The 26,382-nt window shown below is 37.6% G+C and overlaps 1 protein-coding gene across 1 annotated transcript; it reads right to left on the bottom strand.

The window, feature by feature from the left end:
- Nucleotides 1-14,979: 14,979 nt before the first annotated feature.
- On the bottom strand, nt 14,980-16,035 carry LOC309496133 (uncharacterized protein). The gene is made up of 5 exons (XM_082166152.1): nt 15,701-16,035; nt 15,555-15,614; nt 15,410-15,460; nt 15,234-15,305; nt 14,980-15,131 (listed from the first exon to the last, which is right to left on the bottom strand). Exons 1-5 carry the CDS (start codon nt 15,990-15,992, stop codon nt 15,043-15,045), a joined length of 564 nt encoding a protein of 187 aa, XP_082022278.1. The 5' UTR covers nt 15,993-16,035; the 3' UTR covers nt 14,980-15,042.
- Nucleotides 16,036-26,382: the final 10,347 nt, after the last annotated feature.

The following is a 26,382-nucleotide window of genomic DNA, read 5'->3' as shown; positions in this document are numbered from 1 at the left end:
CCTAGAGTTTTTTCTTCAAAATGATGTGAAAATCATCCTGCCCTTATCATTCACATAACACAATACATTGATTTAAATCTTGTAAAACACTTTTTGTTTGTAAAGGCAATATGCGCAAGGGGCGTCAACCATTCAACACCATCATGCATATGTAGTGGTTCACACCTGAGGAGACAATGGGGCCCGCATACCTAATGAGCCATTCATTCAGGTGTGTCACCTATAGCCACAAGAAAGAATGCAAGAGCAATATATATATATATATATATATATATATATATATATATATATATATATATTCTACCAAATTGGTTCACAGTTGGAAGCATTTCAATTATTTTTTTTATTTTTTTTGCACAAATTTTGCTTGCAAATTGTATAATATCCAAGGAAAACATGTCTAGTAATTGTGCAGTTAATTCTCATACTGTATTTTCAGTTTTGGAATATGTATCCTCTCCCCAAATTTGTCAATAATAAAACACAATAAAAATTATTTAAAGAAAAGGCTTATATTTACCTTTTAAAATTTGTTTACATCTACCTTGTAAATATATTTTTTTATTAAAAAGGTTACAATTACAACAACAATTGAAGTGTAATCTTTCTTTGTAAAAACTAAAGTATACATTTTATCATATATATCATATATATATATTAGAGGTGGGCATAGATTAATTTTTTTAATCTAGATTAATCTAGATTCATTTTGAAATTAATCTAGATTAATCTAGATTAAAATGGCTCATTTGAATTCTGCCGAAGGCATTCAGAATATGTGTGCTACCCAAATAATGACTATAAAAGTAAGTCTTTGAGAACGGGTTTCTCAAGCCAGGTGGCGCATTAGACCAGGGGCTCATCTCCTGTTTCCAAAATGCATCACAAACTGCTTGAGAAAGCTGTTCTACTCATAGACTGTAAAAGGTTACTACTGTACTGTTACCGTCCGTAGGCAACATTAGGTAGGCCTATGTTATTATCAACTACTATAGGCTATCAATTAGGGATGGGCGATATGGCCTAAAATCTATATTGTGATATACATTGCAGCCTCTTGTGATAACGATATACAGTATATTATAATAAAACCATTTCAGAACAGATTACACAGACCCATGCTAAACAACTGCTAAATGTATTTTTTTTTAAAGGGTGTATGTAGTTTTGAGAACATATATTGTGCAAAACTGTAAGTATACAACATAATTTTGCAGATAAATAAAATGTAAGTACACTAGCTGCAGAGACTTAAGTAGGTCTAATGTTTATTATGGCTTGGAGCTTATGAAACCCCAAATTTAAAATTAGAATATTGTCTAACTGATGTCTTTTCAGTTAAAAAGAAACACAACAACGATTCTTAAAATCGAGATTATGTGCTACACCACTAAGATATATTGGAATGGGAATAATACGCGCGCGCTGGTATTCAGTGATATCATGTTTCGTTTTGAATTTGAGGTGGTCGAACGGATTAGTCGTGTGTTAACTTACCGAACTGTTACCCCACACACTCTGTATATAGTTTGCTGCTGCTCGTCTGACGGCTTAAACCCGAACCAAGTCCAAATAATGGATGTTGCACCGATCTTTTTCACCAGCTTTCACTTTCAGCCGTGTTTACTTAAGATGACGACGAATATGCGTTGCAGCCGGGTTTACCTCGCGGCCGCGGGTAGATTGCGTCATCATAGCTTGTGTAGTATAGAGCCATCTCCCAACCCAACTTGGAGAATAGATTAACGGCGATATTTTTTTTATCGCGCGATAAGAGTCTCGCGTTAACGCAGCACGTTAACGCCGATAACGGCCCACCACTAATATATATACATATAAGTTAAGGATTCATTACTTCGAATATAGCCTACATTGACAAAACATACTATATTTAACATATTAGCAAAAATTGGCAAACAAAAGCTTATTTGAGGTGGCAGATATTTTACAGTAAAAATGTGTAATCTATCCAAAACTAATCAACGAAATGTTGTCTTTCATTTGTCTGTAACATAGGTCTTTCGTTTTTATTATAAGGAATATAAATGTTAATTTGCAATTTAATACGTTGCTTATACAAATACATTTTATTTCAACACATTTCAGTTGTGGTAAACAGCGCATCGCTGCCGTTCATTCATTCACACAGAAACGCGATTTACTTGAGAATGAAAAAAAAAACTTACTACAGTATTCCATCCGTTGCTCCTCGAAATACCAGCACTTCTGAGGTACGTTTTCCATTATTATTATTCCTCACAGCGCTGCGAGACAGTGTAGACAAGTACACTGATCATCTGAATAAACTTGTGTTTTCTCGAGCTGATATGTGGGCGTTCACAGTTTGTATGGGATCGTCTCAGTCATTTGCGTTTGAATAGCGCGCGCTCTCCGTGGGCGGGGCCGATTATAACGTAATGAGCTGAGATGAGCTCGACTGGAATCGCTCTCTTTTAATACAGATTTCACAAGATGAGAATATTTGTTTTTTATATAAATTACTTCATTTAAAAGAAGAGAATTCAAGCTTCATGCCTGTGTGTCTGTATGCCTGTTTGACTGAGTATTCGCTCAGTTATTGTTCATTTTCGGACGCGTTTCAGAATGGACTTCACTGGCAGAGAGAAGGCAGAACTCGCTTTGTGTTTATTTTTCTTTATTTGGCAAAAAGCACAACACTTTGTTTTTATTGTGAGTATACACAAAAATAATACACATTTAACAGAATCGATTGATGTATGAAACTCCTATGGAAAATCAAAGTCAACTGAGTATTTATGAGTTTCTTTTACACTGATTAAAAAAAAGCGAGCTGGTATCGCCGGCGATACCTCCGACCTCAGGGGGTTAAAGGACATGTTTTGCCATGGATTTAATGAGCTGCTTTACTATCTTATGCCTGGCAATACCCCTCTCTACATTCTGGTGAGATAAATTGACTTTGCCGTTTTGTGGAGTGGCTCGTCATTTACTGTGGGCTTTACGGATGAGGAGCCCCGCAAGCTCACAGTATCCTCTAAGCCTGAGCCAATTCACGTCATGCCCACTCTAATGTTGGCAACTCCAGTGCTCACATCGCTCACCAGCACATTCATGCCAGAGCCTCATCCTGTCATGGCCGCTGCCGAGCCTGAGCCTCACCTCAGTCCTGCCGAGCCAGAGACTGTTCACGTCATACCAGTCATGCCTGTGTCTTCGGACAAGAGGGCTACTGCGCCTGAGTCAGCTCTGGATGATACGGCAATTATGATAGTCATCACAGCTATGATGTGTGTGTGTGTGTGTGTGGGCAGCACACACATCGGCTCCAGCCCACGAACCTTTGCCCAAGATGGCCGCCACGCTTGAGTCTCGTCCCAAGAAAATTTGGGGGAGGGGCAATAGGTACCTGATTAAGGCCTCAGAGGCCGTGCCTCCTTGGCCCCCTGAGCTGTCGGATCCGCCCTGGCCCCCTGAGCTGTCGGATCCGCCCTGGCCCCCTGCACGTGGAGTCTGCTTCCTCCTATGCTTCAACTGATCGTTACACTTTCATTGCCAGTTCTTAATATTTTCTGGGCTGCAAAAGAAAAACAGCAGCAGCGTGTGAACAGGACCTTTATTTTGGTCTGGTTGTGTGACGTATAAGTCTGTGCCGCGCTCCTGCATCTGTTGTGAATCGGCTGCTGAAAGGTTTGTGTTTTTATGCATTTAAAGTGTTTAAATCAATGCAAACCGTTCAGTCAATTCAATTGTTTTTACAAGCTAGGTACAATAAATTAACAATTCTTGACAATATGCTTTAACAATATGATGAGCGTTATTTTGGGGAGTAAATCTCATTCCCTCACAAGTAACAGGAAAGGTGTGTCTCATTTCGCTCTCTATAACGTGAGTCAGTTTTTCGTAAACACAAATTCAGGTACTGGAAATAAGTGATGAGAGAAACGGAGTTCTTTTAAAACTCAGAGTCAGTTGAATCAATTGCTTCGTAAAATGATTAAGTGATTTGAATCACCGCATGCTGACATCACCAGCTGCTCAAACAATGTAAATGAATGAAAACAAACACCATTAATGTGTATTGACAACTTTTACAAATCAACTGCAAATGTTTTCATGAAAGTGTAATCTATTAAATTTGATGTTGTCGTGGCATATCCAAAGTCTTTGGTTCGGATCTCAAAGAATTTCTCAGTCGAAGTTCCAGGTCTCAGAAGAATTAACTTTATTGAACAAACAACAAAGTGAGATGCCAGCTGGCCATCTGAAGTTACCATTACCAGACTTCATGTCTTATACCTTTTTCTTATCGCTAGGTACTCAATGGGCATCTGTACAGTTATCTTTTTTCTTTTTGCTCCTCCTCAAGATATCGCCACCATTAGAAACATCTTCCCCGAGGCCTTCTTTCTATTGGTGGAGAATCTCTGACCATACTTTTTTAGTTTTCTGAGTACTTTTCCATCCTTACAAACCGATGTCTGTGTGATTTCAGCCAGGTACCTATTCACACTGAACGAGTAGATCGCATGCGATGTAAAGCCAAAGCTCAGGATTTATCTATACGGTCCGAACGTCAAGCGTGATAAACCCCCTTAAAACCCCCGAAATATGCGTGATAAACCCCCGTGCCGGGTTGTGCCAATAGATCAGTAGGCGATATCATGTAGGCTAACCAGAGATATTGTCAAAACAAGCAGCTATCAATGTTAAGATGATTTTGCATTTCCAATTTATGTATTAAAAGGCCTACTTTTATTGTTAAATTGATAGGCTATTATAATTAATTTGCCACGCAATAACTTCATAGCACATCACCGCATAACCAACGTGCAGTGAGGATAATAAAAGATTACATATAAGCTTACTCCTCTTCATTGAAAATTGTCTCAAAACATTTAAGTCGATACAATGAATTTTAGGCCTATAATTTAAATTATTAAAATCACTGTTAAAAAAGGACAACACTTAAGGTGTTTGGGGTCATTTTGACCCCAAACTTTTAAAGAGCAATTGCATAAGGAAATATAATTTTTTTATATCGAAAACTATATATCTTTTTTTTTATTTACTTCTAAACTATCCATTTATGCTGTGTTTTTGTGGAAATTTTGAAGTTTTTTCCCCCACAGCGCTTAATGTCATATGGTGATTGTGAAACACGGAACACCTCACTTCATGATTTTTGATTTGTGAAATCATGAAACCTCACTTCATGATTTTTTCTTCAGCACTTGCCAAAATGTCAAAATGAACCTAATTACAAGTACTACATTTAAAGAGCGATTTGAGGCTACATTTGGGACAGATAGATCAATTCCTGCAGCTCGTCCCGCCGAGACACCGCTCCAGAGTCTCGTCCCGCCGAGAGCGCCACGCCTGTGTCTTCGGGCAAGATGGCCGACTCCTTGCCTGTGTTTTCGGACAAGATGGCTGACTCCATGCCTGTGTCTTCAGATAAGAGGGTCACCTCTACATCTGTGTCTACACCTGCAGGGCCATAGCTAGAGGATTCGGGGCCCCCTGAAAAAATATTGATGTGGGCCCCCACCACCCTCCACCAATATCATATACTGTACAATAGATGAGAATAGAGGCCCACATATAACAGAAGATGTTGATGTTGTTGTAAAACCTTTATTTTAAAAGTTAGATGTTTATATAAAAATTACAACTAATAAAAACTAACAAAAAGCAAGAAATTGTTAAATAATAATAAAACTAATTCTAAAAAAGTAACAGCAAAATAATGTTTTTTTTCCCCATCAGTCTGTTGTAATTCATGAATCAAAAAGCAAACATTTAGAAACAGACAAAAATGCAGTCAAATTAAAAAATTAAATACTTTATTGTCTTATTTTTTAATAAAGATAATATAGAAACTGGTAATATTATTAAATAAAGATAATAAATGTATTCAACCTAATGCAGTGTGTTGTATTGGTGTTTTCTTGATGTAATAAATACATCATCAGCCGGCAGGTCAGGTACATAATGCAATGCGTCGTGATTCGTGTCAATTTTTTAACTCTATTTACAATGGTGTAAAAGACAGGAATTTTGACCACATAATCATTTGGTGGATTGTGGTGCGCACTGATAAAGAAAAAGTGACAGAACCCGGCAGACTGTAGACGGTAGTTTTCTTATTCCTAGCGAAATAACAATACAACCTGTCTTTAAGAGCGTCTTGATTGTCTGGGATACAACAACTCTCCTGGCCTCCCTCTCCTTCTTTTCATGCCATTTCTGGTACCCTGATTTATGTTTTCTTTTCCCCGACATGTTTCAGTCAGTCAGTCTCCTGCTCTTCCACCAAGTTCATCGTTAACTTCAGGCACTGCCGCCTCAACTCTGATGGGTTCTGTTCACGAGCTGGGGTGGGACTTACAATTTTATTGGGTCCATCTGATGTTTGTCACTGACTGAATGATTAATAAATACTTTAGATCTGACATTTTAGGGAGGTAAGAGAAGCAGATATTTGGGAAAAAAAAACATTTAACCAAATTGCATGTTTTTGTGGTTTTTATTTAAATCTCAGGCATACAACTAATATAAATATTAGAATTATTCATACAACAGGGGCCTACAGTATATAGTATAACTGCTTGTTCTGTCATGATTCCTGTCTGTGTTCCCCTGTCTTTTTCCATGTTTGGTAGTTCCCCGTCATGTTTAATGTTTAACTAGTCTCCCCATGTGTTTTAGATTAGCCACGCCCCCTTGTTATCTTGTTTAGCTTGTTTTCCTGTGTATTTAAGCACTGTGTCTTGTTCAGTCTTTGAGTTCTTGACGTTGTATGTTGGTTGTTCTGTTCCCTAGTCTGAGTCTGAATTTGTCAAGTTTTGTGTTTATTTAATAAAAGACTACGGCTGCACGTGGAGCTGCTTCCTCCTATGTTTCAACCGCATCGTTACATGGCCAGAGTAGAAGCGATTTCACAGAGACTTTGCGCAATCCGCTCCTGTTTATCCAAGACTGCATCGCCGATGACACGTGCAGTTGGACGGGACCTGGGGGCACGTACAGAGGCAGGCCTACTGCAGGAAGGCCGAATGGTGTCAGGTTCCTCTTCACAAAGGGGTTGCCTGGATTGGAGAGCTGTAAAAAACAAAACAATACTGAAACAGTCACAGCACAGTTTTTTTTTTCCGAAGTTTCTGTTTGTTCTATATAGGCCTACTGCAAAAGCAATAGGATTTCAAACTGAATAAACTATGAATTCAGATGAGGACTCAGTCACATAGGTCCACATTTGGTTTGACAAACTGGTGTAAAATCCCTTTCCAATGGTTTCACTGCTGCTTTCAGTTAACCCCCTGAGGTCTACGGTATCGCCGGCGATACCAGCTCGCTTTTTTTTTATCAGTGTAAAAGAAACTCATAAATACTCTGTTGACTTTGATTTTCCATAGGAGTTTCATACATCAATCGATTCTGTTAAATGTGTATTATTTTTGTGTATACTCACAATAAAAACAAAGTGTTGTGCTTTTTGCCAAATAAAGAAAAATAAACACGAAGCGAGTTCTGCCTTCTCTCTGCCAGTGTAGTCCATTCTGAAACGCGTCCGAAAATTAACAATAACTGAGCGAATACTCAGTCAAACAGACATACAGACACACAGGCATGAAGCCTGTATTAAAAGAGAGCGATTCCAGTCGAGCTCATCTCATCTCATTACGTTATAATCGGCCCCGCCCACGGAGAGCGCGTGCTATTCAAACGCAAATGGCTGAGGCAATCCTGTGAACGCCCCCATCAGCTCGAGAAAACACACAAGTTTATTTAGATCATTGTTTACACCGTCTTGCAGCGCTGTGAGGAATAATACTAATGGAAAATGTCCCTCAGAAGTGCGGGTATATCGAGGAGCGAGCTGAGGAATACAAGTAAGTTTTTTCCTTCTCACGTGAATTTCTTCACGTGGGTTTCTGTTTATGAATGAATAAACGGCATGAATGCGCGCTGTTTACCACAGCTGGCAAAGACACGTGTGTGAATGAATGATGATGTTTTAGCAAACTGTATTGCTATACTGAGATAAGTAAACATCGACTGAATGTTGAAATAAAATGTAGGCTATTTGTATAAGCAACGTATTAAACTGCAAATTAACAATATGCCCTAATATTTCATCAAAACAACGTTACAGTCAGACGAAATATGAAAGACAACATTTTGTTGACCAGATTTGGGTACAGTTTTTACTGTAGAATATACTGCCACATCAAATAAGCTTTTGTTTAGCCATTTCTATATATAAAATACTATTTTTGTCAAAAATAAAGTCATCAACTAAGATGTTAGCTGTTCCAATGTTGGTTATATTCAAACTAATGAATACATAGATAAAATGTAGGGCCTATAATCATTTTTTTTTTACAAAGAAAGAGTACACTTGAAATATTGTTGAAATTGTAATTATTGTTGTAATTGTAACCGTTTTAATAAAATAGCAAAACATATTTACAAGATAGATGTAAGCAAAATCTTAAATGGTCAATATAAGTCTTCTTCTAAATATATCTTTTGTCCTTGCATTGTGGCTCAGTCAGTGTCACACCTAAGTGAATGGCTCATCATTATGCAGAGTGGGTGTATTCTAAGGTGTAAACCACTCCTCGTTCACGCCCCCTCGCATATTGGCTTTCCAAGCAAAACCTGTTTTACATCAATTTAAATCAATGTATGGTTTTATGTGAACGATAAAGCAAGACTATTTTCACATAATTTTGAAGAAAAAACTATAGGCGACGACATCCATAAGTCAAAAGTCTTATTGCCACATATTTAGTATGTGTTTTGTGGCCTTATTTCAAAAATTTTAATTTTTAGTTTTTTCGATAACCACGCATAAACATTATTCTCTCAAAAATGAAAACATGTAGATACATGTGGCTCACATATTATTGTAGTCCTGTTTGTGCTATATAGAGTGAATTTACACCTTTGCCATTAATATGTTTATAAGCAACTGAAAAAAGCACAAATGTCAGAGCATGTCAGAACACCCCCAGGGCCCAAAAAAACGCTCAGACTCCAGAGGGTTAAACTATGGCATAAAATTGTAAAAATTCAGAAAGACTTGCTTACCGTCTGATTCACTGGTGGGAGATGGCCTTAGAGGATATGAAGCTGTTGATATAGGGCCCTGGTCAGTGTCCAGTTGCTCCGCTGATGGCACACCCGAAAGTGCCGTATCACCAATAATGCACTGGTCAAAGATAACTCAGTGAATAACTCCAGTGGTCAGCATATGTCTCTTATGTTTGGCAATGGATTTTTTGGTCTCTGATTTTAACCCTCTGGGGTCTGAGGTGTTTTCTGGGACCTGGAGGTGCTCTGATATTTTCATGGCTAAAGTCTGATTACACTGTATCCAGCACAAACTCTGCTACAATAATATGTCAGTAGCGTGTATGTAAAAGTTTGTAGCTGTGAGATAATGACGTTTATGCGTGGTCTGTGAAAAAAAAAAAATTGTCACTGAAAAAAGGTCATACTGATTATTTCTTCACAATACTTTTGAAAATTGTATCGCGTAGCCTAGAATATTTGCTTCAAAACTATGTGAAAATCATCCTGTGTACTCATTCAGATAAAACAATATATTGATTTAAAATTTGTAAGACATGTTTTGTGTAAGAAAGCTCTATGCGAAGAGGCGTGAATCATCATGAATACTGATGTGTTTTACACCTGAGAAAGACAAAGACCCTCCCCTAATGGCCCTATCAGGTGGGTGAGTACAAAGAATGAGTAGAGATTTAAAAAAGAATGGCTTTGATTGTTTGGATTTATTTACAACACAACATAATCCAAAGATACACAACAAATGACAAAAAAGTACATTATTGAACACACATTTGTGCCATTCCTGAAACATAGTACATACCTGTGATTTTAAAGGTGTTTAATTATTCATTTTACCATGTTCCTGTACAGAGACTCAGTAGCATCTGGTCCCTGTAAAAACAAAAAACAACTGTGAACACACTGATTATCAAGAGAAACTATAGGGCCGCATGTATAAATCCCAGATAGCAATGAGTCGGCGGACTGCCGGCGGTGCTCCAGAGGCAGTAGAAGCGTCAGAATGGCGTAATCGCCAATATATATATATATATATATATATATATAGCATGCAGTTTATCAAGAATAATGATTGATCAAACCAGACAGATTTCCATTTGGCGTTTTAATTCCACATTTCAAAGTACAGTAACTGTCATTGAAACAAGATGTCAGATCACTGAAATATAAATAACAGGAAAAAAAAATACATAAATACATACATACATACATACATACTAGTGTTGTCAAAAGACCCGGTACTTCGGTACCAAGTCGGTACTAATTTTTTTTTAAACGTCACGGTACCAGGTTTTCTCAAACCCGGTACTTGATGCGCGTGCATGCCCGAAGCGCGTGCAGTTGCGTCCTCTTCATAAAAGCGCTGATGGCGATCGGCGGTGCTGCTGCTGATGTGGTGCTGATGTTTTTGCGCGTGCAGATACGTTATTTCAAATGGCGCGCGGCAAGCGCGCTCATAATAGAAGCGGCGCGCTCGCTTTTCCATGTGCGTTCATGGATGCATAGCAACGACAGACGCCACGGGAGTACAAACGCTTGTGCGAACTGCGCTCTCCATGACGACGAGGAAGTGTGACATAGGCCTATTAATTGATTTCTAGCCCTTGCATTAGCTTTACTACTAGATATATTTATGGAGATGAGAAATAAAAAGCCGTCATTAATATCAGTCCGTCAGAAAAGCAGTTCTAGTCTTATTCTTGGCTGGATAACTCTTAGCAGGTTTAAAAAGCCCTTTTAAAGTTAAATATGAATACAGTTTTGGATTAAATAAAAGTATAGTCAAGTCAAATAAAACATATTTTATCTCCTGTATAGTTTGGTAATGCTACAATAAGATACCATTCATTAACATCACTTAATGCGTTATCTAACATAACACATTGAGTGAACAATATATTTTTACAACATTAATTAATGTTTGTGAATGTGATTTAATACAAAACACTTGATTGGTCATGTTTGTTCACTTCATTCATTGTGCATTAAATAATGTTAACAGAAATAATGTTAACTTTTGATTTTAAAAATGTATTTTTAAATTAACCCCTAAAGGAGAATAATTGCGACAGTATATAACTATTGTTTTTTTTGTTAGGTCATTTTATCTAATGTTATCTAACAAATGGAATCTTATTGTAAAGTGTTTTTTAATACTACAGTTTCCATCTTTGTGATATACACTTAAATATAATTATGTAAATTTAATCTAAATTAAGCTTTGGTACCGAAATTGGTACCGAGAACCGTGGATTTTCACTGGTATCGGTACCGAATACTGAAATTTTGGTACCGTGACAACACCAATACATACATGTTTCCAATTAAATTTTGGTAAAAAAAAAAAACGGCCTTACAAGCAAATTATAACACTTACAATAATTGTTATAATATAATGTTTACCGGTAATTCTTTTCATCCCAGAGCTGACCTCTTTATAACAAGTAATGAGGATATTTGGTACCAACGAATGTGCAGGATACCAAATAAATCGAGGTATAACATCACATTTACAAGCCATTTCTAACAATAGGATAAGTGGTAATAATTTAGAGTAAAGCTCTGGAGTAGAATAGACCATTATAATGGCATTGCAGACCTGGGGTACAAGATTTCACTGTGCTGCAATAAGATCTGTGTCTCTTGTATCTGTGATAAACAACTTGACATATATATATATATATATACAATTAATTGCATTTCCCCCAAGCTTGTAATCATCAATATTTAAACTTAGAATAACCTAATTAAATTAAACAACACAGGGGGAAAACAACTGAAAATAGCCCTGTATTAAAATAATATTAAACATCAATATATCAATTATATTATTCTCTTTCGATAATCAATCAACATAATCAATTTAACATTTTTTTTTTACTAATTATCAAAATAAAATAAGCTATTATTACCGGAGCATGTGATCAGAGCAGGTAATTTTACCATTGTTGCCCAGCATGGCTATACCAGCTCAGTAGGGCTATTGCAAAATTTCACGTTATTTGAGCGGACTTTGCTTTTCCAGTGCATGATTCGAGCGTTTGGAACGACAGAGCAGAACGCGCAGCGCAAACACGGAGCAGAACATCGAGCAAAGAGCGCAGCAGCGCGCCGACACACACACACACACACACAGGAGAGCACTGCGCGGAAAAGACCCGCTCATGAAAGCTGCGCGAGAATGAAACCTGATCGCCGAACACGGAGGGGCGGGACGGCATATTTTCGGCCTTTTCAATAGCCGCCGCAACAGAAAGTCATTAAAACAAGGCAAAAAAAAGTGCTGCGTTAATTGCGTTATTATTTTTTTAACGCGTTAAGCATCTCAAATTAATCGCAAAGATTAACGTGTTATTTCCCCCAGCCCTAATATATATATATATATATAAACTGAGGTGAAAATAGTAGTAGAACAGACCATTTTAACTGCAATGCTGACCTGTGGCACAAGGATTTACAAGCTATATTTAACAATAGAATAACAGTTAAGCACTGTGATGGAATGAAAAAAGCAAATGTTAAAAACAGAGTAAGTAGAATATTTGGTACCAGGTAATGTGCAATATCAAGTATCAGAGGAATGAAATAGGATTTCCAAGCTATTTTTAATAGAATAACTGTTAAGCACACTGATGGAATGAAAGTAGGTACTAGTTTTGGTACTAGTTAATGTGCAATATCAAGTATCAGATATGAAATAGGATTTACAACTATAATAGAATCGTTAAGCACTGACGGAATGAAATAAGCCAATACTAAAGTCACGTAAGTAGAATATTTAGTACCAGATAATGTGCAGATATCAAGTATTAGAGGTATAATCAAGGATTTACAAACTCTATTTAAAAATAGAATAGTTAAAGAAACCGTAAGTAAGAAATGTATTTCAATTAATCATAAAATGGCCCTGATATGTCACTAGACATTAAGAAATCATGTTAATTTCACATACTTATATCACTGACAACAGTAGTCCGGCCAGGATATTGTCATTTAAAAGTGAAGTTGCAGCCCTCAACTGATGTTGATGTTGTCATGTTGTGTTTTGGTCTGATGCGCCACCCTCCACCTATCTACTAATCACGAAGTCAGTAGTGTTTCGGCATCTGGGTTGCCAGCTCTGCTCTAGTTACGACAGCTGCAGCTACAAACGTGTCGGATAAAAAACGTCTAACGTTACGAAACCTAAAAGACCTCTTTATGAATCCGGAATACGTCGAAACATCTCTCATGAAGCATAAACATAATTAACAGAAAAAAACTTACTGTGTAGGACTCGTCACTTGCCATTGGAAGCTCCTTGTAGCAGCCTACGTTCCTGCTGGATCCTGCAGCCTGGCAACCTCGAGTCAGGGGGAGGGGATACACCGCTCTACAGTAATTTGAAAGTGATTGTAGTACCAGTTTTGCCCACAATCTTACATACGGTTCCTTTAAGCACTGTAACAATAAAATAAGCAGCAAATTGTATATGAAGTAATTGAGATCTTTGGTATCAAAGAATGTGCAGGATACCAGGTATAATATACATTTTAACATTCAACTTACACATGACTACAATTGGGAACAAATACAATTTACAGCAGGAAATCTGGCTGTAGAGAAAACAGGGGGAATAAAAAAAAAAAAAAGAAAAAGTAATTTCCACAGTGAACAGTGTGAATTGGGTGAGTGTAGTCTGACACTTCTGGCTTATTTAGGGGTCTTGATGTTACTGACTGCAGGATAAAGAAAGGGTTCCAGTTGTCAGTGATGCTGGGGTAGTCAGCCTAGGTTTAATGGGTTGAAACATCGCCTTTTTCCGCCTTCATGGTCAGATGTTCCTTTCAGGTAACGCGTAACGTTAACCTGGATCGCTTCATCAGTGGCATCCTGGGTTGCTGGGTTCTTCCGGATGGATCCTGTAGAAAATACAGATCTGTCATTCTATTTGAATGGCATAATGCCATACACATCTACTTAAATATATAACTTACTTTGAACAATGGTCTTCAGGAACATGTCTCTAAAACATGCTTTATCCCCTACTCTAGTCCAGGTTGTATTGATGGAAAGGTGATTAGAGAAGATACTCTGAAGCATTCGCCAGACGATTGTCTTTAGGTTTGCCAAAAACCAAAGCTGAAAATCCAAAAAAAGTGTGTTTGAAAAATTTCTCTGAAGCTTATCATACATAAATATAAAATGTAACAGGCTGTGGATTCAGACTGTAGAATATGCAGTGTACAATCTTAATTTTACTTTTCAGATTACCCTATGGAGTTATAAACAAAATCAGCACACTTACAAATCGTTCCTGGAGCTCGTTCCTGCTTCAAACTGTTGTCAAGCAACGCCAATTCTTCCTGGGTGTCTAGGGGGAGTAACAGATCCCCTAGCAGGGATAACTCTCCAACAGACACATTGGCACTGAAATGTTGCAGCATAGTGTCCATTTTGTTGTCCATGCTACGCACAACATCGCCAAACTCTCCAAGACGTCACAGCATTAGGGTCTGATCTGCACATACAGGGGTTCCCAGAATAAAATAATATAGTCAGTCCTGGTCCCTCAACTACTAAACTATGACATTTATACCTAGATCTACTACATGTATAGGTGGCCCCAGTGGGAATTAAACCAACAACCAAGTTGTACCTGATTGCCCAGTGCAAGCAAACGTTTTCAACATTGTCCCAACTTGCTTCACCTGCTCTTGAAGTGAGCCGCTGTCATCCGAAGCTACAAAATGAAAGGCATATGGTCATTTTGGACCTACATCACATACTCTTTCTTAAATGTTACTTTTTTGTGCATGTTCTCACCTGCTCGTGCATTGCTTTCCTTCAGGGCTTGGTTCTCCTCCCTCAGAGCTTGGTTCTCATCCATCACGGCTTGTTTTTCATTCTGGAGGGTTTTTTTTTTAAAACACCTAAAGGCACTATTTTCAATACTGTTAAAACACTGGACAATAAGACATAGGCCTAGAATATACCTTCATAGCTGAAAACTTCATGCTGTACACGAGATGCCAGGGGAGTCCAAGGGCCAATAACGGAGCGATGACTTTCTCCTATTGATAATTATTGACGTAAAAATATATGTGAAGTTATTGCATACATTTAATGAATTGGACTTAAATGTAACACTTAGTTTAGCGCAACATATTACATACCTCCAGCGTTTTCACCCATACGCTGCCAGGGTAAATTTGCTGCTGGGGGTGTAAAGCTTAGTACTTGACGAGCTGGGGGAGCAAACATAACAGCTTTAATTTCACTGCAGAGTATTGCATATTCACTAATGAAGCTATAATTGAACTGTGCAAAGCTAATGGAATGTACAACACACCTCGACACCTTTCATCCAGAAACTGGTGCGGCGAGTAACCAGTCAAGTGTCCTAATGAAAAACAGATTATGATTAAAGGATTCCTCATCTTAAATAGAAGCAATAGTTTCCAAGACAAAAAAACGTCACAAATAACATCACTTACTTGTACTCAAACTCTTGGCTCTGTGAAGTGGAGTCTGGATTTCTGGGGAGAAACCTGGTTCTGAGAAAGAGGTATAGTAGTCTAACAAAAGGTATAGTTTGTGGCACGATCACAAATCAAGCATCACAACAATACATTTTACATACCAGCTCTGAAGTCTACAAATGGCTCAACATTTTCCTGGTTTTCTAGAATCGATGCAACTTCTGGAGCATCGGGCAGCACTGAAACCTTGTTACCGGGAACAATGTTTTCAAAGCTGAAAAGAGGTTGTCGAAACGACAGCTCTGCTGGTGCATCTGGAAGACTAGACTCCTCTTCATCAGAAGAGGCCTGGGGTCTGTATTTGGAATTTGAGATTCTCTTTCGCTTTCCCTTCTTGTCATCGTCCGTCGTTTCAACGCTGGAACCTGTTTGGAAGCGCACCAAATATCTCATCGCCTCTTGCCAAGATTCTAGAGCAGGGAATAATGAATGAAAGAGTCAGTATACAGCATACACCATCTGAGAGTTCTGTTGTTTTAACACAAGTCACTGTTTTCAGAAAGGTTCTTGGGTCTTTAGGAAGGGTTGGATGATCCTTGGACAAAATGGTTAAAAGCTTACCAAGTGCCACATGGGGAATCATGTTGTCAATAGCCCACCCTGCCAATTGTGTCCTTAAGCAATCCTCTTCCTCTTCACTATCTTCTGTGCTTGAGGAAAACATTTCACCATGTTCATATACCTCATCAACAGTTATTTCCTGTGCTTCAGGGGTTACAGTTTGTTCATGGCTTGTTGTAGCCATTCCATGTTGATGTTCATTAACAGGAGGATTTACTTGGTCAAAGTCGGGAATAACAGCAAGTAGAGCATTGTTTGCAGCTGCAATTTCCTGTTTGTCCCTCTCAACTCCTTTCAATATTCTTTTCCTTTTGGCCCAGTAACTAGACATTGTGACTAACAATGCATTTACCTTTAAGTACTGCTCCACATCAGCAACAGAGGACCACCAGCCACAGACTTTAGAGGAGTACTACAGAGGAAGGATGTACTTCACTTTTTTGGATTCCCTGATTCAGGAACTCCACAGGCGATTTCAAGGGAAGGGGAACACTGACAAAATTGTGATGTCACTGCATTGTTTGATTGAACCATCAAAGTGGAAAGACACTGCAGATGCTGAAGCACTTAATGCTGCCCATACTCTCTGTGAGTTTTACGGATTTCAAGAGGAGGAGGAACAGCTGCGAACTGAGCTTAGAGTTTTCCACTCTTCATTCACATGCTCACAAAAAAGTGCCCATGCAATTTTGGAAACATTTAAGGAGTTTGATGCTCATGTTGTGTTTCCAACACTTTTTAAACTGCTGAAAATCTTTGCAACACTACCTGTCTCAACAGCCACTGTTGAACGCTCATTCTCGAAGTTGAAGCTGGTGAAAACTAAACTTCGTAATGCGTGTGGACAAGAACGACTCTCTGATATTCTGCTTCTGGCCATTGAAAAAGACATCCCAATCATGAAAGATGAGGTTATTAAGATCTTTCAGGACATGGTACCAAATAGAAAGGTTTTGCTGTAAAAGGAAAAGATAAATACCAAAATGTAAATCTGTAAATAGTTTCTTCTGTTATTATCACCAATGTGTAATTGTGATGTTCTATCAAAACATCTACAATAAAGTCTAAAATGTATTTGAGCGTGTGCTGTCTTCTCTTTTAATTGTACATTTTGTAATAACTGGAAAATTTGTGTTAACAAGCAACCACCCCCTTAGTGCCCTTTTTTTTGGTTTAGGCCACTGCCCCTCAAAATGTCTGTGCACGGCCCTGTAGCTAACACTGTGAACTAGACTAGCAGCATGCGTGTCGGAACAAACAAATGAAAACAACCTACCGGTATATACATCATTCTGTTTAGTTAGAAAACAACACAAGTTATACTGATCAGTCTGTCTTGTCGTAGATTTCGCTACCTACTGCTGGATCCACATTACCACATGGGCGGCAGCATAATGTCCATACAAGTAGTTCAGGAACTGGTTACGTAGTTAATTCGACTGACCAAAACTAACCTAAAACACATACTGTACTCACACTCGTATAAACATACGTATCTTAGAAGAAAAGAAAAACTCAATGCCTGGATAAGTAGCTATTTCAGAAAGTTAATAGTAACATGGCGGCAACATTGTAAACAAGGCTAACTTACTTTAGCTTGACTAGTTAGGCAAGAACAAAGATGACTACAGATTTTACAAAGATAAACTAAAAACAATGTAATAGTGATGTTACATTTGACACTGAAGCTTCAAAGCGCATATCGAGTACGCAGCGCAATCTCTCATGAAGCTCCGTGCCGGAGCGCGTATTGTTTTCAGAGAAACACGTCATCAACGAAAAACGAAGCCTCACTTTCTTTCCAGTCACGTGAATGCTTCACTTTGCGTGTCGGAGTGTTTGAACCCAGAACACTACTCTACAGGGTTTTGGAAGTTTAAGTCAATTTACAAAAAATTTTTTTTCAATATAAATAAGCCTATGGCCTATGTTACATGATCATATATTCTGACACATAAACAGCATAGAAATCATAAAATAATTAGACCAACCATTTACTTGCATCATTCAACTAAATGGTTGGTATTTTTATAATTAGTATTAATATAATTGTTACATTTAATTTATTGCCACACTTTAATATGTGAATTATATTATCAGAAAACTGAATATTTGGCGTTGTCAGGCTTTTATTTGTGCTTAATAGATAAAACAACGGCGCTGCGCACTCGGGTTTATGGCTGCTATAAATTTGACCTGCCACAAGATGGCGCTGTTTTCGGCACTCTTTATGCTTCGAATCTTTTCCCGAAACATTCAGGGGAAAGCCTCAGTGTTTCATGAGACTTCATTTGCCCATCCATACAATGTAAACATAATATTGCGTTACACAAAAAGGAAACATGTACTTACTTAAACGATGGTAGTCGATGACTTTGCTAGCTAGCAAACTGTAGGCTGTAGTAAATAATAGTACTGACAGTAACTCGCGATTGTTATATTGTGCTCTAGTTATATTGTTAGGGGACGGGCCAGCCTCAGTGGCTCCAGTGCGTCATCGACAGTAGGGGCGGGTCCAGGAGCTCAGTGACTCCAGTGCGTCATCGACAGTAGGGGCGGGTCCAGGAGCTCAGTGACTCCAGTGCGTCATCGAGCCACCGTTTTAGCCCCGCCCAAAAAATCCTGAACACAGCAATGGTGATAAACTATAAAACGGTCTAACTCCACAATTCAGTCTTTGTAATGTGTTTTAGCAATACATTTCTAACATTTATAATGTGTTTAGTTTTTTTTTTTTTTTTGCATTGCCTTTACAGGGACTTTAACACTTTCTTAAATATTTGTACAGGTTGCAATTGCAAATTAATCCCTTATACCTGTAAAAGGTCAAATAAATTAAAAATCGAGTTTGGAAAATGAAAGACATAAACAAAATTTCCTGGAATGGCAGAGAGACAAAATATTTCTAAATATTTCACAAATCTGCCAGCGCAGCTGTGAAACCAGAGGAGATTTTAGCTTTTTCATTGAGTTTATCCTTAAGGTCAAAACAGAGATTTTCATGTTTATTACCATGGTTGCAAATTAATAAAAAAATATAAAGTATAGGCCTACCATTTTGGCCATGTTGCAGATGTCTTTCACTGTTCACTGATTTAGTCAGGCATTGGTGAAAAGCAGTGTTGCCAGATTAGAAATGTCGAAGTATCGTACCAAAACCTCAAAATTATCATTTTTTGAGAAAAATTATCGTACACGAACCAAACACATAAAATATAGCTATTTTCCAACAATTTTATTTTCCAAATAATTTTACAGCCAATTTAAACAAGCTGTGTAATACGCTCACACTAACTGGAGGAAGTCTGGCTACTTAACTTTTTTTTGCCAAAGTGCAAAAGATATGCCGACAGTCCACATTTTGAACTAGACCATAATTAAACTATGATACAGAGAGAAAAAAGTGCACAATTAACACTAGAAAGATTCAAATTCGATCTCTAAGTTGCTGTCATCATCAGATTGTGCTGTGTTGGCAGGTGTTGTTGGTAGGGGAATCCTTTTACGGTACAGATTGGATGCCATCATGGAACTGATCTAAACTGAACTTCTTCGGCAAAACTGTAGTGTAGTGTTGATGTGCGGTCGACACCATGTGGTGTGTGTGTGTGTGTGTGTGTGTGTGTGTGTGTGTGTGTGTGTGTGTGTGTGTGTGTGTGTGTGTGTGTGTGTGTGTGTTTGCGTGCAGGCAGGCGAGCCTGCGAAATGATTCGGGGTCAGAGAGAGAAGCGATAGGATGTGTGTTTGGACGAAAGACTGAAAACTCTGAAATTATCGTACATTATGGGATTTTTTTCATTATTGATCGTACATCGTACAGAGGTCAAAATTATCGTACAAATACGATAATTATCGTACATCTGGCAACACTGGTGAAAAGTCTAACTTCATCAATTTATTCTGCTAAATTGTTCATACCATGAATTAAATATCTATTTTAAAACCTAATCAGAATCAGAAAGATATTTATTGCCAAGTAAGTTTTACAAAAGGAATTATTTTTGGTTTATTGGTGCATGTCTCAATTGTGCATAAATCAAAGAAATGTAAGCAATTTTCACCTAAGTGCATAAAATAATTTGATATATTTTACATATAGCCTATTACTGTATCGCTTCAGAGTTTCAAAGTAATTTAAATGTAATTTCCTAAACCTTACCTTATCATGGAATCAAGAGTCAAGACTCTGTCATAAACCCTAATGGCTTTGGAGCAAAAAAACCCCCACTAATATTTGATATAATTCGCATATAGGCTATTATGATTTTATAATCGCTTCAAATGTGAAAAGTAGTTAAAATGCTGTCAGTTCCACTTCCACTCTAACTCCCAACATGCCAAACATAGCCAACATGGCTGGTCGATTTTAGAGTAGAAATCCTTGTATTTCAAAGCCGCCAGCCGGCCGCAGTCCATTACGGTGCGTGTCCACTGGCGCGGAGTGGAGCGAGCGTTTTCAATTCATTCCTATGGAAGTCAAGCTTCACGCTTGTGCAGTGCATTTTGGGATTTACAGCGTACCGGAGAAAGCGTTGAGAGCGACCAGGAGCGTCAAAAAGGTTGGCCAGTTCTTGACTTTATGCAAATAATAAGCGAAAAACGGAGTGCGACAACCAATTGGTGTGAAAAGTAGGCAAGGCAAGATTTTGACGTATGTTTCCGACTGTTTGTGAAACTGAGGTGGATTACTGAGATGAAATCACGTGATATTTAAAAAGTCATAGGCTACTTTAAATGCACTTTGCATGCTTTCATCATATGTGTTGAATGGGTGAACAAAACTGTATTAAACTGTCATTGTATTAAATGTAGGCTATGAAAATGTATTTAAGTTTACATAAACATATGGTAATAAACGTTTTCCCGGACTGAGAAATCATGGCTTATGTTTACTTTATTGATAATTTCTTCAAAACAATCATTAGCTTATTAATGCCTATAAATGTGTAAACAACGCAAAGTTCCCCCTGATAACTTTGTCAGCGGCAACATGGAGAAGTTGATTGTCACTGTGTCTTCTTTCCCCGTTCTCTATGACACATCCCTTTATTCATATAGAGACACAACAATGAAAACTGGCATGGAGCAAAGTGGCAGAGGTTGTTGGTGTTCCTGGTAGGTTTAAAAGTAATAAAACTGTTTGTGTCCGTCTTAAGTCCTGTTTACAATAGGCTATTGATTTCACATAGGCTATAAGACACATTTTGAACAGTGTCACAATTACAAATTCTTTATTGTATTTTTAGACTATTGGATAAGAAAAAAAAAATGGTTCTCAACACTACCAGATAGCTTTTGTTGCTGATTTGGTTCACAACATTTTAATCAATATCACTTGCTTTTAAATGACATAAGACAGTCCCTAACTTTTTTAGTTTACTCTACCTAAACTGAGCTGTTCACATGTGTTAAAAAAATTTGTTAAAATAATGCAAGAAGTAGGATAAAACAATTACTTATTGATTTTTAAGTTATATTATAGACATATTAAGTAGGATATGCATCATATCTGTTGGATAGGATGTGTTTGCTGAGCTACAGAAATGTTCTAAATAGATTTAGCAGATGCTTTTATTCAAAACGACATATAATAGAGGCAACAATATTCATAGTCTACAATGCCAGTAAAAAAAAAAAGCTATATTAGGAACTAATTTGAGTAAATAACAATCTTCTTTTAAAGTAACATTCTTAAATTAAGGGACATTTATTTGAGAAGCAAAATAACAATAGATAATAAATGTTGTTTTCTGTGAAACTCATAACATGCATAAAACAAAAAAAATACATGCATTCTGGTAAGAAAAAATACACTTCATTCAAAGAGAAAAAAAGTTGATTTGGTCTTATTAAAACAATAAACCTCTGTTAATTTTGAGAAATTGATCTGAAAACTAGACCTATCTTTAATCTTATGTCAAATTGCATCTTAAGTAAATGTATCTTTTGTAGTAAATGTCCCATGACAATTTGACAATAAAATTTTTGTGTGATGTAACAATTACATTTGTTCATACACTGTTTTTATATTCACCACATTTAGCTGATGTTTGCAAAAAAAAAAAAAAGGAAGGGGTTAAGAGATACGTTCAAAAAGAACAAGAACCAAGAGAAGGAGGCTAGCAGGAGTGGAGCGGGGTTAGGGGTTCATAAACACTGGAAATATTCTGCTATTTCTGCTCCCATTCCTGGAGTTCAGGGAGAGCTCAAGCAACATTTCAAGAATCACTCCACCCTCTACAACCAGTACATCCCGTTCACAGTGCCCAGGCATCCAGTGCAAAGATAGCCCATCCAGCCAGATCACACCAGAATTGCAGGACAGACAGTGCACACAGGAATACCACCACCGAACAGAATGTCCCGCCATGCATCCACTAGAGCACCTAGGCAGTCAGTTTAATATGGAAAACTGTCCCAGCTCCCCTAATAGTGTGTCTAGCTGGCCAGCTTCACCTGTGCCTTCTCACAGTCAGTGCAGTCAGCCCCCAGCATCCCCTGCTAAAGGATCTGGCAGAAGCACCCAACCAGAGGAATGTGTTGATAGTCAGCCACTAGCTAGCCTGTCTTCCCAACCACAGCCTCAAAGGAAGCGAGTTCGAAAGGACAAAATGTCATCCTTTGAAAAATAGATGCTCTCAGTAGTAGAGAGATCATCTAGCCCTGCTCCAAATTCAGCTCAACATTATGATGAAGATGAGCTCTTTCTACAAAGCATTCTCCCGGTCCGCAAAAGGCTCCCGATACAAAAGAGATCAGAGGTCAAATTTAATATGCATCATCTTCTTTATGAGGCTGAAGTAGAATGTAATAAAGCAGTTTGAGTGGCGCCTAAAAGTAAATACATTTTGGTTTAATCAGATCTACTTGTGTTTATGTTCACATTCAGACATGGCTTGTCTCTTTTTTTATATACTTTTTTTTAATTAGCTGTGGATCTTTGTTTAAAAATGTGACATTTCAATAAATAAACCCAATTACTGTGATCATTTCATTTAAATAATTTGTGTCTTATTATAAGTATTCATCTGCATGACATTACATAGCAGAACTCAGAATAACTAAAGAAAGTAATCCTTTGGTGATGAATTTAGTGAATTTTAGAATTTACTTTATCATATATAGGCCTCCGTCTATGTCTACCTCAACAGAACTGCTTAATAGGAAATTTGATACTAAAGCTGTACATTATATTTGAAAACAGCTGAATTAATGTATTGGAATTGTGAACTTAAAGAGCTTTTGTCTTTTGGTGTGTGTGTGTGTGTGTGTGTGTGTGTGTGTGTGTGTGTGTGTATGTATGTATATATATATATATATATATATATATATATATATATATAAACTTTAAAATACAACAACAACAAAAAACAAGAAGCTGCCAACATACACTCTATGAAAATGGTAACTTCTTCAATCAGTAGAGTAATCAGTACAATCAATGGTTAAAAACCATACCATAATGGTTAATAATATAAAAACTGAGTACATTGGTATTGTTGAATATAACGGTTTGAAAAAACATAATATAAAAGTGAAACTTTGGTAGTAAGATTATATGATCAAAAAAAGGAGATCAAACAGAAGAAATGTTTCAGAATATAAGTGTTTGGAATGACATGAGAATTAGTAAAGATATAGAAGTATTTATGTCTGTGTGAAGTACTTCCTTTACACATGGAAATAATGTATGCTTTTCAATTACAACCCCATTTCCAGAAAAGTTGGGACATTTTGTTAAATGCAATAAAATCAAGAGTCTATGATTTATTAATTCTCTTTAACCTTTATTAAACGGACAAAAGTACAAAGAAAATATTTTCAATGTTTTCACTGACCAAATGAATTGTATTTTGTACATATACACACATTTTTTATTTGATGGCTGCAACAAACTCCAAATAAGTTGGGACAGAGGTATGTTTGCAACTGTGTCACATTACATTTCCTTTTAATTACACTTTTTAATAGTTTGTGAATTGAGGATACTAATTCTTGAAGTTTGCAAGTTGAATTTTTGCCCAATGTCTTCTGATATAATACATATGCTCAATGTACATATGGTCATTGTTGTCTGATTCTCCTTTTCATGATGGGTCATACATTTTCAGTAAGAGATAGCTCTGGTCTGCAGGCATCAGGCACATCTCTTCTATGGTGCAGAGTGTCTAGAAACCACTCAGTTTTAGCATGTGCAGAATGAGGCCTGGAATTGTCTTGCTTCCCAGGAAAGATGTCACCTTGATGGCAGTTAATGTCTCTTAACAATCCAAATATATGCCTCCATGTCAGCGAAACCTTCACACAAATGCAAGTCCCACATGCCGTTTGCACTGATGCACCTCCATACAATGATATACTGTATATTTGCTTCATTCAGTGCCATCTGAGGGCACAAAGGTCATGCACATTTAACAGAGGTCTCCTGCCTTGCCGTACACAGACTGATATTTCTCTGGATTCCCTGAATCTTTTCACAATATTATGTGTGGTAGATGGTGAAAGACATAAATACTTGTGACATACTAATTGTGATTTTTCAATTGTTTGACGATTCTCTCATGGTATTTTGCACAAAGTGGTGAGCCATGACCCATCTTTGCTTACAAATAGCCTCACCTATTACCAGTTCACCTACTTATTGTGGACTGTTTCAAAACACTTTAACTTTGATAATCTTTTCACTTCTATTTTGCCACTGTTCTAACTTTTTTGGAGTGTTTTGCAGCCATCAAAAATAAATGTTTTATACAAAATACAATTATTGAAAAAATAAATAAATTGGTCAGTGAAAAGATATCATTTTTTTCTTGTGTTTCTGTCAGTTAAATAAAGGTTCAAGATAATAAATAAATCACAGATTCTTGATTTTATTGTGTTTTGTCAAAATGTCCCACTTTTTCTGGAATTGGGGTTTAAGCTACAGCACAAGATGTTGCCAGGGCACAGCACCCTCTGTACAGAAATAAGCAGAGAACGCATCCCTGATGCGAATGGCAACACGTGCAGCATTGTTGCTTCCCAGTCTTGGAGCCTCCTGGAGTGCCGCTGGCCCCTCTCTCTGGCAAGAAGAGACATATAGGTGGTTTCTGGTCCCTCTTCTGGACATCCTAAGAAAGTTGTGGAGGATGCAGGTGGCCTTCACACACACCTCTGCCTATGCTGGGTTGACAGTGAGCAGTCGACGGTACATACGCCATTGGCTTGTTAGTATCCCAAAGGCACACTCCACAGTCAACCTGGCACGACTGAGACGATAGTTGAAAATAAGTTTTTCCCTGGAGAGATTGGACACAGGAGGTTTCTTTGGAGGGGAAAGGCTTCATCCCCCACAAACACATGTGGCAGTGGAGTACAGTGCTGTGATCCTGGCAATACACAGTCATCTGGGAGATCAAGGTTGCCATTCCTCAGGGCTTCACCAACGGTAGAGTTGGCCAGGGTCCCGCCATCACTGTTATGTCCATATCCACCAACATCTATTATACGGAACAGATATTTGGCATCCACAACTGCCAGAAGCACAAGAGAGAAGGTCCCCTTGTAGTTATGAAACAGAGACCCTGAGTTTGGAGGGGCCTGGATGACAACATGTTTGCCATCGATGGAACCCAAGCAGTTTGGGAAGTTCCATTGCTTTAGAAAACCTGCAGCAATGTTTCTCCAGTCCTGCTTTGATGGCACAGGCATATAGTCATCCAACAGGCACTCCCATATAGCCTGGGACACTGCCCCAACAATGCGTGCCACTGTGCAGACACCCACACGGTAGCTGTAACTTACTGTTGTGAATGAGTCACCAGTGGCAAGGTAGCTGCAACAACAAAGGTAGACTGTAAAAAAAAAAGCTGTGTGGTATTTATAAGAAAATTAATGTTAAACAAATCAATTGTGGCTACAATAACAAAATAGAAGTTATTTTTTTTATGAAATTGGTTTTCAAAACAGACCCATCACAAGATTCCCACCTCACTAACCTAACAAGTCAAGTCAAGTCAAGTCAAGTCATCTTCATTTATATAGCGCTTTTAACAATGTAGATTGTTTCAAAGCAGCTTTACAGAGATAAACGTATAATTTAAGGTAACAGAGAAAACTTTTAAATACCAACATAATACAACATTTAAAAAACTTAAAACAATTCTCCATTTTCTCATCTTGCAAGAAAATGTATACAATTAACTATATTTTTCTTCTTCTTCTTCTTAGTTTTATTATTATT

The sequence above is a fragment of the Leuciscus leuciscus genome (genome assembly GCF_965113295.1).
Source record: "Leuciscus leuciscus genome assembly, chromosome: 4".
NCBI lineage: Eukaryota > Metazoa > Chordata > Actinopteri > Cypriniformes > Leuciscidae > Leuciscus > Leuciscus leuciscus.
The sequence above is the reverse complement of the archived record's forward strand: the minus strand, read 5'-3'. Positions and strand labels throughout refer to the sequence as shown.